The sequence below is a fragment of the Vipera berus genome, assembly GCF_964194415.1.
Source record: "Vipera berus genome assembly, chromosome: 13".
Taxonomy (NCBI): domain Eukaryota; kingdom Metazoa; phylum Chordata; class Lepidosauria; order Squamata; family Viperidae; genus Vipera; species Vipera berus.
In genome coordinates, this window is record NC_138216.1 from 2,493,920 (window position 1) to 2,509,975 (window position 16,056).

Sequence of the window (16,056 nt, forward strand, 5' to 3'; positions counted from 1 at the left end):
GAGTGGTTCTGTTTGGAATTGACAAGGACTGCAGTATTTCTGCCTTTTTTTTTAAACGACAACAACAACAACTTGGCTGCCCACCCACACCCCCACCTGAGAACCCATCTCTGAAATGGAGGCAGAAATTAAAACATTAAAAATTTGGATAGGTGTGTTCAAACCTACGGCCCCACCATGCTTACCGGTTCATTTCTTTATACAAGGATAGTTGTGGGTTTGGGATCAAGTGTGCCTTGAATGTATAAGTAATTCTACCTTTGGCACCACAAAAGCCTCCAGAAGTGGTGAACGCTCCAACACTGCAAGTTTTTAAGAAGAGACTGGACAACCATTTGTCTGAAATGGTATAGGGTTTCCTGCCTGAGCAGGGGGTTGGACTAGATGACCTCCAAGGTCCCTTCCAACTTTATTATGATTAAAAATGGAGAAAAGTCAAAATCCTGCTCCTGAATATACTGAGCAGGGGGCTGGACTGGAAGATCTCAAAGTTCCCTTCCAACTCTATTATTATTATTGTTGTTGTTGTTGTTCTTATATTATGTCTTTGACTTACAACTGTTTAGTGACCATTCAAAGTTTACAACACCACTGCAAAAAAGTGATTGAGGACCGGTTTTCACACTTAAATGACCACTCTGGCATCCCCAGGGTCACATGATCAAAATTCAGACGCTTGGCAGCTGACTCATATTTATGACGGTCGCAGTGGCCCAGGGTCACGCTTTCACAAGCAAATTCTGACCAGCAAATTCAAACAGGTTCGCTTAACGGCCGTGTATCTAACTTAGCAACCACAGTGATCCATTTAATCACTCCGGCATAAACTCGTAAAACGGAGCAAAACTCACTCAACTGCCCGTCTTGCTTAGCAACGATCACTTTGGGCTCAACTGTGGTCCTAACTCAAGGACTAGCCATATAATCCCACCCACCCCGCACATGGAAATGAGCTTCCTCCAATGTAGAAGAATCCCAGATTTTTCTGACTGGCTATTTCTTTTCTTATTTTAGTGTGGTTTCCTTGTTTCATCCAAGCAGGCGCGTGGAGGACTTTATTATCATGTGATTCATCAGTGCTCAAGGCTCTGCACAATATTTACTTTTTCCTCAGATGATTAGGCAGCTTAAAAATAAACTTGGAAGCCTTCAGGAAGACGGATGACTGGGCTCCATCTGCATCACAGATGGCGGCCACCCCTGTCCTACCAGATGTGGATCGGTTGGAAGCCCAAATAAACTGATGGGGAGCCACAACTGGGAAAACCCGGGTGCCCCCCTCCACCCTTCCCCCCCCCCCCCAATTTACACAACAGGCCGAGAATTTAAGGGTCTTGTTTAACAGGAGTGCAAGATGCAAAATTGCAGCTCATTGGCAACACGGAACAAATTGTCCTGGAATTACAGCCGCTCAGTGACGGTTTGAAAGTTACAATGGCGCTGGAAAAAGGGCCATATGACCGTTTTTCACACCTGTGACCACTGCAGCACCCCCAAATGATAAAAAATTGGAAGCTTGGCAACTGACTCATACTTATGACGGTTGCAGTATGTCTCGAGGTTACGTGATCCCCTTTGGCAGCATTCTGACAAGCCGAGTCAATAAGGAAACCAGATTCATTTAACCACCGGGTGACTAATTGAACCATGGCAGTGATTCACTTAAGAAATGTGGCGAGAAAGGTTGTAAGATGGGGCAAAACTCACTTAACAACCATCTCGCCGAATAACGGAAATGTGGGGCTCAAGTATGATTGTAGTTCAAGGACTACCTATACCTTATTGTAAGAGTTGTGGGCATTCTGTTTAATCTCTTTTAATTTTTGTATTTTGTATTTTGTCTTTTAACATGCATTGCCCTGTTCACCGCCCTGAGTCCTTCGGGAGAAGGGCGGTATACAAATAATAATAATAATAATAATAATAATAATAATAATAATATAGTTCAGTGGAAGTCTACAAAATTTGGGGGGAGCAGCAACTTTAAAATAGATGGGAGCACTCTATGGGTGTCCCATAACATCTGGCTGGATGGAAAGATTCAACAGGCATAGAAGTTGAATAAATAAACATATTTAATTTAATTTAATTTTAATTCCATTTATATCCCGCCCTTCTCCGAAGACTCAGGGCGGCTTACAAGCTTAGCAGTATCAATAAAAGCAAATTCCCCGTCTTTCATAGAGTCCAATCTGGGTGTCTTTTACACAGAAATCGTTGCTGGACACATCACCCAAGCTTTAACTGAAGACCAAAATTACATTCGAGGACCTTTTCATGTGAAAAGCTATTTTCCCACGCGTTTTTTATTTTCCCTTTTGGATTTCTGCTGTCTTTAAAATTATCAGGCAGCTGCAACAAACAAGGCCCAAATTTTCAGAAACCAGAGAAGAGCCTCAGCACAACCAATTCTGAACATCGAAAAAGGCATTGTGGACAGGAAGGAAGGAAGGAAGGAAGGAAGGAAGGAAGGAAGGAAGGAAGGAAGGAAGGCTAATAAAGGGGGAAAAACTAATAGAAAACAAAGGCACCTTTGTCCAGCAAACAATTTTTTTACAGGCCAAAACTTCCGTTTCGCAAATTCGTTTTTCCGTAAATTATCTGGGCTGAAATTCATATCCTTCCATGACTTAATGAAGCAAAGCTACTAAGATGGTGCCGGTTTCTCGTTTTGAAGCATGTAAAATGTCACTCCATAAAACAGCTTCAAGAAAACGGGATCCCTACTCGAATTAAAATTATTAAATTTATCCAAAATTAACACTGAATATCGGTACAAAACACGGCAACTTGAACGTATGAACGGAATTTCCCAGAAATTTTCCATAACTTTCCACTCGAGAACAGTGGAAAGTGGACCTTATCAGCAGTAATAAAAATGGGATCTGACTTCTGGAAAACTATTTTTAATTTTTAAAAAAAATGTGTAGATTTTTCCCTGGTTCAAAGAAGAGAAACGGTAAAAACAGATGCTTGGAAAACTTCAACTTCCTGATGTGGTATCACTTTCCTGTCCATATTATTCAGGACAAAAACTATTCAATATGAAGGGTAACCAGAGTACGCCGGAATTTGTGTCCCTTTCTCTCAAAATACACACTTGTTCACCTATCCCTCATAGGGAACAGAAAACAGACAAATGAGATTGCATCATATTTTTTTTCAGGTCTCCTAAATTGCCATAGAAATAAAGGCCAGAAGCTATTAGAAAGAATAACACCGATTATTACTAGCAACAATTGACTCTAGTAGGTAATTACTAGTCCTTCGTTGGAATTTTAGAGGCTCACAACTCTTGCGGCCCTTTGCCTTCAGCTCCGTGACACAATAATTAGTATTATTTGCTCTAAAAATATCTCTGCTCTAAGGGCTGAATCCAGAGAGTTACTCAAGAGTCAGATATGGGTCTGCTGGAGATGGTCCTTGGGCAAAAATATTCCTACTTGACTTCTATCCCATTTTGCAATTGCTGCTTCTTCTCTTTCCAAACCAGTAAGAAGCAACTGGAGCTACCAAGAAATCAAGAATAACCAGTGGGAAGATGGCCCGTATTGCAGATTTCATAGCTCTGATAAGTTCTATGGGTCCTTCTAACCCAAGAACAGATTTTGCCTTCAACTAACCAACCACCTGTATTGATAACATTTTGGTGAGAAGTCAAGAGATGAAGATAGCAACACTCACCAAAATACTGAAAAAGGGGCTTGAAGAAACCGTTCCCAAGGTGACCCATCTGAAAAAGGTCATGTGAAAAGGACACACACACACACACACACACACACTGTATTGTAAGTCGAAGTGCGCAAAATACAAAGTTCACAGAAATCTGACAAATGTACATTGCACTAGCTGTTTGTTGACTTGGAATTATGAAGACACGCCCAAGCCAGGGTATAGTAAGCAAATACAAGCCTTACACAAACTTTTGTGTGCATGTCAGAGCAATTAATGGGGTTGAGAACTGAAGTCCTACCCATCTAGGGAGACAAAACAAAGGTTTGGGGAGACTGCCCTACAGAGTGGACCTCGATTGGAAAAGTCCCACCTGCAGCAGATCCAGCACCAATTCCTGGTGAAGTCCCATTACCCTCTTTAGAAAAACATACAGTACCTCCTTCTGGGGATCTGAGCTTGGCTGGTTTTCATGCAGACAGGTAAACTCATCAGCGCTAGAAGTTTGCTGAGATGCCCACTTCCTTCTAGCACTGATGATGTTACCTAGCAAAATGTCTGCAAAAAACCATCAAACTCAGACAGCACTAAGGAACCCCCTGTTCTCGTTCTCCTCCTCCTCTCTGGAAACCCCACTTCCTTCTAGCACTGATGATGTTACCTACCGTAGTTGGGTCATGAAATGTCTGCAAGAAAACCACCAAGCTCAGAGAGATCACCAAGGACCCACATTCTCCTCCTCCTCCTCCTCCTCTTTGCAAACCCCACTCCCTTCTAGCATTCATGAGGTTACCTAGCTGGGTCATGAAATGTCTGCAAAAAAAAAATCCATCAAACTCAGAGAGCACCAAGGAAGCTCCAGTTCAGCCCTGAGCTACAAATATTCTCCTCTCTTGGTACTACCTAATTAGCTCAGAATTATTTGCCCAGATGGATGGCTGCGCTTTCTGGGAGTTGAAGTCCACGAGTCATAAAAGAGCCAAGGTTGCCTACCCCTGGCCAAGGGCTAATTGTACTTGTGAGGGATGCGGACACCAAATCAAATTCGAGCCCGAATCAATCTCCCATATTTATAATATTAAAAGTTTTTTTAAAAATGGTGCAAGAGGAATTCCAGATTGTGCGCCCCACTGTGCTTTGTCCCCATTTCCCGAAAATGGTGGAGCCTTTTCTTATCAGCTGCCACCACATTCGTACTGTTTGTTGCCAGTAAGCAGGCTGATACGACCTCCCTGGAAAGTACAGTTTTGAAAAACATAGGAAAGTTGAACTTTCCATCCTCTTGGGGTGGGGGGAAGAAGGTTGGAAGAGAGCAGAGAAAGAACTGGGTCTTTGGCATATTAAATTGCAAAACGTAATTCAGCCTAAAAGCCACTTCAACATCGTACGACAGCAAGATCAAGGTTTTCGGCTGGTTTTAAAACACATAATTTTTTTTTTAAAAAACTTTTTTTTTTAACGTCCAGGTTCGTAACAGTTTTCTCTTAATAATCCAACACCGCCTATACTGGAGCAGTTGAAAGTCATTTAAGTCACTGTTAAGAGTGCTGAAAAGCTGGCTTAAAATCCCTGGAACTCCACTGCAATTCCCAGGATTGTTTGCAGCCAAGGGCCGGTGATGAAACAGATCCGAAAATGAGCCAAACTTATAATCTAGAGAGTTTCCACGCAATCCACCACAATGATGAAAACAGACACAGCTGGGAGCAGGTCTCTCGCTCCAGATCTAATTTCAACTTTTGAGGGACCAGCAAATTCAGCGGACAGGATCAACCCATGAAAATTTCAGAAGCAGGAATAGGCAAACCGCGCCAAGAAATAAAGAATAATAGTTCTGCAACTCAGTTCTTGGTGTCTTCTCAACTTAAAGGGGAAAGTCACAGTTCTGGGAGCGTTTTTGTGCAGACGTTTCCATGCCCACAACTAGTAAAAAAAAACAAAAAACAAAAAACTCAAGAGAGAAGCCAAGATTTCAAGACAAAACCAGGCCAACCTGGGCTTTTGCAAAACAGTGACCTGGTTTCTTTGTTTAATTTGCATCTCACATTTCTACAAAATAGTCCTAACAGCCTGTCCAACTCTGGAGTACCCTAGCTTACTCTAAAGAGAGATTCTTGGTGCTCTCTTGAGCTGGGTTGTTTTTTCTTGCAGACGTTGCGTGACCCAATTAAGTAACATCATCAATGCTAGAACGGGCTTGTATATAAGCAGAGAGCAAACTCTTCTTGCACTGATGATGTTACCTAGGTCAGGGGTCCTCAACCTTGGCAACTTTAAGACTTGTGGACTTCAACTCCCAGAATTCTGGGAGTTGAAGTCCACAAGTCTTAAAAGTTGTCAAGGTTGAGGACCCCTGACCTAGGTGGGTCATGTAACGTCTGGAAGAAAAAAAACCAAGCTCAGAAACCACCAAGGACCACAGAGTCCTCCTCTTCCTCCTCCTCCCTGCAAACCACACTCCTTCTAGCACTGATGATGTTAACTAATTGGGTAATGAAACGTCTGCAAGAAAACCACCAAGCTCAGAGAGCACCAAGGCCCCCATAATCCTTCATTTTCTTTCTCTCTCTCTCTCTTTCTTTCTCTTTCTTTCTTTCTTTCTCTCTCTTTCTCTTTCCTTCTTTCTCTCCTCCTCCTCCTCCTCTCCACAAGCCCCCCTCCCTTCTAGCACTGATGATGTTCCCTAGTCGGGTCATGAAACGTCTGCAAGGAAACCACCCAGCTCAGAGAGCACCAAGGCCCCCATAATCCTCCTCCTTCTCCACTCTGCAAACCACACTCCTTTCTAGCACTGATGGGTGTCACCTAGTTGGGACATGAAACATCTGCAAGAAAGCCACCAAGCTCAGACTCCTCCTTTCAACCCTGAGCTACAGATATTCTTCTGCACTGCTACCCTAAAAATAAAAGATCTCCAGTGTTGACACATACAGACAGCCCATACGTACTTTAACCTCTCCAGTGAGTGGTCACAAGGATGGGTTAATAAAAGAGAAAGTGGTTATTATTAACTCTCCCATTCAGAGTGATTTTGCCTGCATTCACAGTGACCTCTTTGCTCCAGGGTTTTTCTATTGTCTCATGCCCAGTGCGCCGGCCGGACACCAAATTGGAACAAAGAGACCCGAATACAGAATAACAAAAGGCATGCATGCAGTTACTCCAAAGGGGTTTACGGTCATAAGTCAAGGACTAATATGCCATTACTGAATACAAGAGGGAGGGAGGGAGGGAGGGAGGGAGGGAAGGAAGGAAGGAATAAGGAGGGAGGGAGGTAAAGGAAAAGAATGAGGGAGGGAAGGAGGAAGGAAGGAAGGAAGGAAGGAAGGAAGGAAGGAAGGAAGGAAGGAAGGAAGGAAAAAGTGATTAGAAATCAGAGTTTGCATTTGCAGTCAGAGGAGGAAGTGACCTGGGCTGCAGGAGGAACAGGATGATGTAATTTATTTAGTAGCCCTTAACACCAGCAATAACCCTAACCTTTGTGATTTACAGATGCTTTACAAGTCCTTCAAAGGCTCTACAGATATGTTTACCAAAGCTGTAAAAACAGACAAACAAACCTTAATTAGGGAAGGAAACCTAGAATGGGAATTTTTAAAAACAACCTCAGCGGCTTTAAGCCAATCCCGTTCATCCGGAGGCCGACCACTTGGTGAAATAAGACACTACAGGCCAGAAGTGGTACCCGTAGAAAGGAGTTTTATTTCCCCCCCTCCCCCCCAAAAAAGGTGGGGGGGGGAGGAAGACAAACCTCCTAGGTCATCTCAGCTTCCTACCCAAACAGGATGATCGCTACACTTCTACACTGACGTAAGCAACGATGAGGAAAAAGGAAGCGCGAAATGGGGATATTCAGGACAGGGGACTTGGAATAAATAAAACAAAATGATTCCTCATCAGGAATTAATTGAAGAGGCAAAACCCCAAGAAAGCCCAGAGGGAACCCCAGTTCTAGCCCGCCCTGCCTTTAAACCTTCCTTGTTATGGGTGGGAGAATGAATCCTCTCGGCCATCTTTAAGCAGGCACCAAATTCACGCAGGATCCCTTTGCAACCCCATCGGAGACTTGGTTGGCTTCAGAAGCCAGGCAGAGCTGGAGACAACCCCCCCCCCAGCAGCTTCTCCATTTTGGAAAAAAGCCGGGCGGGAGGGGGGGATTGAGGGAAAGGAGGGCAGGTATGCAGAGATGATGATGATGATGATGATGCCCCTTGGCTGATTTTGCCTGCCGGCCTCAGACATCAGGCGCCCACCCAGCCCTGTCCATCATGACGTCATTTGCACCCCCAGCTCAGTGCACATACGTGTCCCACCGGCCACTTGCTGCAGATTTGCTGGGGATGCAGCCAAAGGTTTTGGGAGAGGAAGGGGGTGGTGGTGGCAGAAATGAAGGCCTAGAAGAGGAAGGTTCACCAAACGGGATCTGTTTTTCCTCTCTCCCTCCATGTCTATCTATTTCCTTCTTTTCATCCTTCCTCTATCTCTATTTCCTTCTTTCTCTTTCCCACTTCCTTCCCTCCCCCTTCCTCTGTCTACATTTCCTTCCTTCTCTTTCTCCCTCTTTCCCTTTCTTCCTTCTCTCTCCTTCCCTCCCTTCCTCTTTCTATCTATATTTCCTTCCTTCCTTCCTTCCTTCCTTCCTTCCTTCCTTCCTTCCTCCCTTCCTTCCCTTTCCATCTAGAGAATTACAACAGAATCTTAAGCTTCCCCCTCCAGGCAGACTAACAATGGCAGAAACTCTCCCCCCCACCCCTCCCCCGACCAGGAAACCCCAAGGCCTTCCTCTTTAAGACCTGGGAGTCTTGGGAATGCTACAGGAAGACTGTTCTTCTTGGGAACGGAACCAAGAGGGACGGGCGATGGTCCAATTCAACCTTGGAAGTGGGGGAGGTGGGGAAAAACAAGGATGCAACAAACCAACCCTGGCTTTCGGGATGGGTCGTCTGCCGCTATTTCTGGAACGGGTGGGGGGGGATGGGTGGCTTTCAGAATTTAGAAGCCCCTCCAGTTTCACACACACACACACACACCCGCCGCCTTCTTCCTAGGGAAAGACTAGCCAGGAATCCAGGTTGCAGCAGCATTTACGGGGGGGGGGGGGGGTTATAGGAAGCGCGGCCTCCCGGGCGGAGATGAAAGCGAAAGCCGCAGATCAGTAAAGGCTTGGGGGGGGGTTCCTGCGGGGGAGGGAAGGACGTTGAATCCTGCTTCTGCCCCCCCCCCGGTCGAATTGCTCCTCCCCGTCTGCACCCCCCCCGCACCCGAAAAGCAGCTTTGGAAAGCTCGGCGGGGGCCGCGAGAAAAGTTTGGGGGAGGGAAAGGAAAAGGGGGGGGGAGGAAGGGAGAAACGGGGCGCCGCACGTAACAGCCGGCAGCTCGACCCACGCAAGACGGCGAAGGCTTCTCCCCCCCTCCCCAAATGAAGGAAACCCTCCCCCTCCCTCCCACCCGTAAGTGCTGCCGCAACCGGACCCATGGTTCCCAGCCAGCGACCAAGCTCCGGGGTGGGGGGGGGAGGGAGAAGAAGAAGAGTGGGGAGGGGGGGGAGCCGAAAGGCAGCCGGCTGAGCTGGCCTCTGGCGAGGCGGCCGGCTGGGGAGGATGGGTCGCAGGGCCGGCCGAAGGGAGCACGCCACCCCACCCCCCCGCCGCCCACGCAACCGGACCCATGGTTCCCAGCCAGCGACCAAGCTCCGGGGTGGGAGGGGAGGGAGAAGAAGAAGAAGAGGGGGGGGGGCCGAAAGGCGGCCGGCTGAGCTGGCGTCTGGCGAGGCGGCCGGCTGGGGAGGATGGGTCGCGGGGCCGGCCGAGGGGAGCCGCCGGGCTGACCTGCTGGTACTGGGGGTCGTCGGGCCGGAACTCGTCGGGGGCGGCCTGCCAAGTCAGGCTGAAGTGCGGCAGGCGGTGCAGCAGGCTGACCCACCAGGGCGGCGAGTAGCTGAGCCCCGCCGCCGCCGCCATCCCCGCCGGGCCGGGCCGAGGGGCGCCCGCGGCAAGCCCGGCTGGACGCGGCTGGACGCGGCTGGACGCAGCTGGACGCGCCGCCGCCGCTTCACGCCCGCCCGCCGCCGCTTCCTCCTCCTCCTCCTCCTCCTCTTCCTCCTCCTCCGGCCATGCGCCCGGCCGCGCTCCGGCCGCCCCGCCGCTGATGCTGCTGCTGCTGCTGCTGCCGGGCGCCGCCCCGCATGGCCCGCGCGCCCCTCTCCGCCCCGGCCGGCCGGCGCTCTTTGTTCGCCCGGAGCCTCGCCGGCTCCGCCTCGGCCGACGCGCCGCCCCCGCCGCCTGGCGCCGCCCGAGAAGCAGCAGCGGAGGAGGAGGAGGAGGAGGAGGAGCCCGGCGGAGGCAGGCAGGGAGCTCCGGGCGCCCCGCTCCTCTGCCCCCCCCCGGAGCGGCCTCCCCCGGCTGGGGCTGCGGGGGGAGTTAGTGGGGGGGGGCGGAGAGAGAGGGAAGGAGGGCTAGGAAAGAACCGGGGGGGGGCGCCTTTTTTGGGGTGGGGGGGACTGCTCTTCTCGGCCCCCGCGGCGGCTTTCGTCCTCTCTGGGCAGGGCGAGGAGGGCCAGCGGGTCAGCGAATGAATGCCCTGCTGGCCCTGGGCAGGAGGACGGAGGAGATGGTCTCTTAAGGTCCCTTCTTCTCCTCCTCCCTCTCCCGGTTTACGTTCAGGGTTTGGATGGGTCAATAGAGCCCACGGATGCGATGCTTCCCCAGAAGGCGGCTGCTCTGTGCCAGCTGTTGGACCTGGGTAGGATGGATGGATGAGGTGGTCTTTTAGTCGCTTCCTCTCTTCCTTCCTTCCTTCCTTCCTTCCTTCCTTCCTTCCTTCCTTCCTTCCTTCCTTCTCCTCCTCCTCCTCCTCCTCCTCCTCCTCCTCCTCCTCCTCCTCCTCCTCCTCCTCCTCCTCCTCTTCTTCTTCTTCTTCTTCTTCTTCTTCTTCTTCTTCTTCTTCTTCTTCTTCTTCTTCTTCTTCTTCTTCTTCTTCTTCTTCTTCTTCTTCTTCTCCTCCTCCTCCTCCTCCTCCTCCTCCTCCTCCTTCCCCTTCCCCTTACTGAACTTGGACAGGAGGTCCAATGAGATGGTCTCTTAAGGTCCCTTCTTCTCCCCCTCTCTCTTATGCTCAATGATTTGATGGGCAGTGTCAAAAACAGCTAGCTTTCAACCCCTCAACTCAGAGCAGGACAATGCTCAGTGTTTCTGAAACTTGGCAGCTTTCAGACAGCTGGACTCCCAGAATTCCCCAGCCAGCATTGCTAGCCAGCCATGATGGGGGTAAAGCATCACTGTCCTCCCCAAATTTTAGAACTTGGGGTCCTCTGCAATAACCATCAATGGCCAGCAAAACTGACTAGTTTCAGGCAAATGAAAGTCCCACTCTGAGCCCGTCGGCTCACTCGGTGTAACGGCAGCGCCATAGTTACAAGCATTACTCCCTAATTTTGTCATTTGCAGTGATTTTTTTTACAACTTGCCTTCCTTCTGCTCTGGTACTAGAGCCGTCATTCTGTTTGGCTGCTTCGTTCCATGCAAAAAACAGGCTTTTTTCTCTCCTCACCTTTCATACGAGCTCTTGCCAAGGCTGAACGTTCCACGGTTCTCAAATCCTAGATGCAGTTTGGAAACGGTCCCCTCATTCCCTGGCTTAAATTAAATACCCGTCACGTGCTGATCCTGGATCTGCTGGATATTATCCGCACAGCATAAAACTGGGCCCGGGCCAGACCTCATATTGGAATAATTTAGCGCCAATCCTGGCTGGATGAAATTCACCCCCCTTGCAGAAGGCAAGCCAAATATATCCTCTTTAAGACTAGGAAGAAGTTTGTTCCGATTAGCTTCAAGATGGTGCAAAGAAACGGAACATGCTAACAAGTAGCTTTTTTTTTTTAAATGTCCTAAATTTATTGCCGGGCCTCACGAAGATTAGCCTATGGATGGGGAAAGAATGGGGGGAACATTTGTGCAAATGGTTTACATTAGGGAGGAATGCGTCCCGTGAAAAATAAAACTTGCCGTCTACTTTTCAGGAATCCTCCTTTTAATTCGAAAGCCCGTCCTGCAGATTATATACCATTTGCTCAACTCTTCGTTATTGTCTGTTTAAGACCTTTTGCTTAGCGATCACTGAAGTATTTAAGAAAGGATGGGGGATGTTAAATTTAGGATGGTTTCACCCGAGAACAAAGCAGCACTGGGAAGCTGGCTTAACGGGGACCACCCTCAAATCTCTTCCATCACCAAATCGTTAAAACGCAATTAAAGCCGACCCAGCCGGCTCATGGACCAAGTGTGGGGCTCTCTTTAAGCTATTCTGAATATGCTGTTTCCTCCCTGCACCCCTTTTGTCACGCAGGAAGCTTCTCCGGACTTCCTTTCTCAGCTCAAAGAGTTGCAGCCACTGAGCATGTCTTTTAGATGCTGTTTCATTCATTCAAAGATGCGTTTTTTCCCTAATGCGTTTACTATGCAAGAAGTTTGAAGGTTGAGGGCAGTTCTTTCCCAGGGGTGATAAAAGGCCACTGATGTGCTCGCTTTGGGCAAACATAAATGGCTCGCAAAAGGAAGTGATTCCCTTCCTTCATTTCCTTCCTTCCTTCCTCCTATTCCCTCCCTCCCTCCCTCCCTCCCTTCATTTCTTTCTTTCCTTCCTTCCTTCCCTTCCCACAAATGGGCAAAAACTAAGGAAGGCCGAGGTGGGGAGCCTGTTATGGATTAGCACATTTTGTAAGCCTGTCTCTATCTTCCTTTCCTGAGCAGCGGAAAGAAGACGCCCTTATCAGGGTGGCACTGCCCCCCCCCCATCCCAAAGCCTCATTTCCTCTGCCTTCACAGCGGATCAGCCTTGTGCCTCCAGATGTTTTAAGCTTTGAAGCTCCTACTTCAGCCCAGCATCTCCTCCCCTTCCTTCTGCATCTCCTCAATTACATCATCACAATGGCAGGGATGGAAATACACACATGCGCGCGCGCGCACACACACACACACACACACACACACCCCTAGCTGCTTCAAAACTTGACTTCTGAGCCACAGCTAAACTGTGCCTTGCCGTCTACGCTTTGGTTAAAAGTCTCATTGACAGGAACTGTAAAAAAAGAGGTCCTTTATGTCAAAGAAAGCCTCCTTCAGAGAGGACTACAACTCCCATCATCACAGATCTGTATAACCACGGCGGTCCAATCGGGCTTCTCAACCGTGGCCATTTGAAGAGGGATGGACTTTAAACTCCCAGAATTCCACAGTAATCGTTCTCTTAAGATTTGCACACAATGGTGGACCGGATCATTCAAGAATGCAGAACAGGTCCCAGGCAAGCTGGTGAAGTGCCAATAGACAAGGATATTTGTAGTTCTGGGTTGAACTATGGGGTCCTTGGTGCTCTTTGAGCTTGGTTGTTTTCTTGAAAACATTTCATGACCCAACTAGGATAGGTAACGTCATCAATGCTAGAAGAAAGTGGGGTTTGCAGAGAGGAGGAGGAGGAGAATGTGGGTCCTTGATGCTGAGCTTGGCTGTTTTCTTGCAGACATTTCTTGACCCAACTAAGTTACATCATCAGTACTAGAAGAGTCTGCTCCCTGCCTCCAGAATGGTCATGGATTAACCAAGATGCCACCCTTCAGAAGCCTTTGCCCTGGTGCCCACGTCCCACACTTCATCTGGCATTTTAAAAATAAGAGCAGGGGGTCCACTTGCCCGGCCTTGGTGGTTTGCAAGTACCCAGCAAGTGAAAATGCAGGCCGAACATTTGTCATGCTGGCCTAAAACAAGAGGCCGAGGTTAAACTCCTTCTTGCTTCTTGCCCTCCAGCGGGAAGCTTGCCTTTCGAATAATAAAATTGTGCCCTGCAGCCCGAGTGACTATCCTGGCCGGGCAGGCGAAGTTCTTCTAATCTGCGAGATCCATTTGATCCTATTTAGGAAATGTGCCTTACAAGGAAGCAGATGGCGAGCAATCCCTTAACAATTATGGCTCACTTGCCTGGGCCGCTGTCTGTAATTTTTCAGGCGCTTCCTATGTCGCTTTGCCTAAATACCCTTCTCCACCCACGCCTTCTGTTCCTTTGTTTGAAAAAGCAATGTGGGAAACGCAAAAGGGGGGGGTGTAAAAAGACGCACGGTGGCTGTTGACGAAGCAGCCAACCTGTTTTAATTTGGGAGAATTTGCCAAATGAAAACTTACTTCTTGGAAAAGGCTTCTAGGGAAGGAAGGAGGGAGGAGGAGGAGGAGGAGGAGATGCTTTGTTTTAAATGTGCACCTTGCTCGCTTTGACCTTGGCTGGACAAACGCAACCAGACCCTTGCAATGCCACAGGGGACCAACAGATGCCTTGAAGACTCCCTGAGCAGAGTCTCAAGGTTCAACCTCTTCGTTCTAGTCTTCACAACTTTTCTGGATGGTGGTGGTGGTGATGATTTGCAATCCTGGGAGCCTTAGATCCCTACACATCTGCAGGACACCAGAAGGGAAAAAAAACCCGACTCCATCTTTCCATACCGGATTGTTCATAGGCGACCGTTTTTATGACCTCAGATCTTCGGGTGTTAGAAGTTGTTCTCTAAAAGCTGGGTGGAATCCTTCAAGAGCTTGAAAGATGATGTGTGAGGAGGGAAGGAAGGAAGGAAGGAAGGAAGGAAGGAAGGAAGGAAGGAAGGAAGGAAGGAAGGAAGGAAGGAAGGAAGGAAGGAAGGAAGGAAGGAAGGAAGTTATTAGATTCAAAAACAAATCCATTTTTCCCCACTGGTGACAAAGGTCACTCCCTGACCTTAACTGAGTTTAGGGATTTGACAACAGGAAGTTAGCAGGAAGCCATCATGCCAGATGTGTTCAGCTCTGCTTTTGGCACGCTCCTCCATTTTGCTGAAAATGCAAAGACGTTGCGAACCTTGAGCTGTGCAAAATAGCCTCATGCGAAATAGTCTTTACCTTGCTCTACCAATAACCTCTACCTGTGACTGCAGGTCTGATGACGGCTAGATTCCACGGCACCTACTTCTTTCCTGAAGACCGATCTTTATCACCACGTTCTCCAACGCCTCTCCCTTTTCCACACCAACCTCTTCCGATGTGATCGTTCTCAAACTCACGTCTACGGGATTGTAGCCCATTGAACTTCTGAGTCCGGCCACAGCTTATATCTGGAATCCAGAATGTTAACTTCCACACAGCACTTTCTTGTCCTCAAAACATTCAAATGGCTTACAAGTATTTATAGAATTTTGGATACTTAGGAGTGAACCAGTCCCCTAGGAAGGAAATCCAACGTTGCTCTTTCTTGAAACACAACTAGATAATCTGCTTTTCCTCATCTTTGTGTCGAAGGATTCAGCAGGGCTGTCTTCCCGCAGACCTTGCTCAGCTAGGAGAATAAAAGACCTTGCGTTTTTCAAAAGAACTTGCCGAGAACCGAGTGTGCTTTTTGTGGTTTCTCCTGCTGTGCGCCCGTCCATTATTTCGAAAAATGGGCTAATATCATTAAAGCAGCTGTCTGGAAGCATCCCTAAGCCACAAAAGCACATTTCACAGGGGTGTGAAACAACTGGCTATCCCACCGCCAGACCTCCCAACAGATGTTGTTCTCTGCCAAATAACGCGATGCAACACGTTACTGTCAAGCCAAACTAGAACCAAGCCAGTTTCTTGGATAATGGGTTTACGTAGACGTCCCTTCCCCAGATTAACAAATGCTCAATCCTGCCGAGAACGCAGCTCTCTCTTCCTTGCCTCCTGTTCGTTAAGTGCTTTGTTACCAAGCCTTACTGCTCGCTGTTGTGAGAAAGAGGACCTGGTGCCATCAAATTACTCATCCTGGTAGCTTTCCCCCCTGAGGACTAAAGTCTGGGAAATATTTTGCTCCTGTCTTGGCCCGAGTGATCTAATGAAGTCCGAGAATTCCCCGGCTCTGCTAAAAGAGGCTTCTTGGAGGTTAATTACAGCTGGCTCACCCTTCCTCCAAATTAATAAGACACCAGCTGGGTCAATGTCATTAGCAAATGAACCATGGACAGCCTCGTCCGGAAAACTGACGGGTTTAAGAAAGCCCTCCACGGTTCCCTTCGGTTGTGACGATAACCATGCGAGTGGAAGAGCAGCTGGAATTCATCTGCCGGGCTCAGGAAAGGGTGAAACCCCCTCTCCCTCCTCTGTTTGCCTTCGCTCTGGACGGTTTCCAGCACCTGCCTCTTTGGGATTCCTAGCTGGGAAGTTTCCGCTGCTGGATTTGGCAGGAATTCATCTGGTGGGGCTCTCCTTCTTGGCTGCGAAGTCTAGCATGAAGGATGGTCAGCCAAAGAGAAAGAACAGGCCCAGTTCTGGATTTGACAAGCATTCGGTGTCGGGAGACCAACGTCTTTAGGCTGAATGGGGAAAGAAAGAGAGAGAGAAAGAGAGA

General features: G+C 48.5%; 1 protein-coding gene across 5 annotated transcripts in view; it reads right to left on the minus strand.

Annotated features, from left to right (window-relative positions):
- Nucleotides 1-9,775, minus strand: part of TTYH3 (tweety family member 3) — a 36,316-nt gene extending 26,541 nt beyond the window's left edge. For all 5 annotated transcript variants that reach the window (XR_014027824.1, XR_014027825.1, XR_014027826.1 and 2 more), the window contains exon 1: nt 9,501-9,775. Coding sequence is in view for 2 of the 5 variants with exons in the window: in XM_081338501.1 (XP_081194627.1) it covers nt 9,501-9,632 (132 nt within the window). In the remaining 3 variants the exon portion in view is untranslated. The remainder of the gene's footprint in view (nt 1-9,500) is intronic.
- Nucleotides 9,776-16,056: the final 6,281 nt, after the last annotated feature.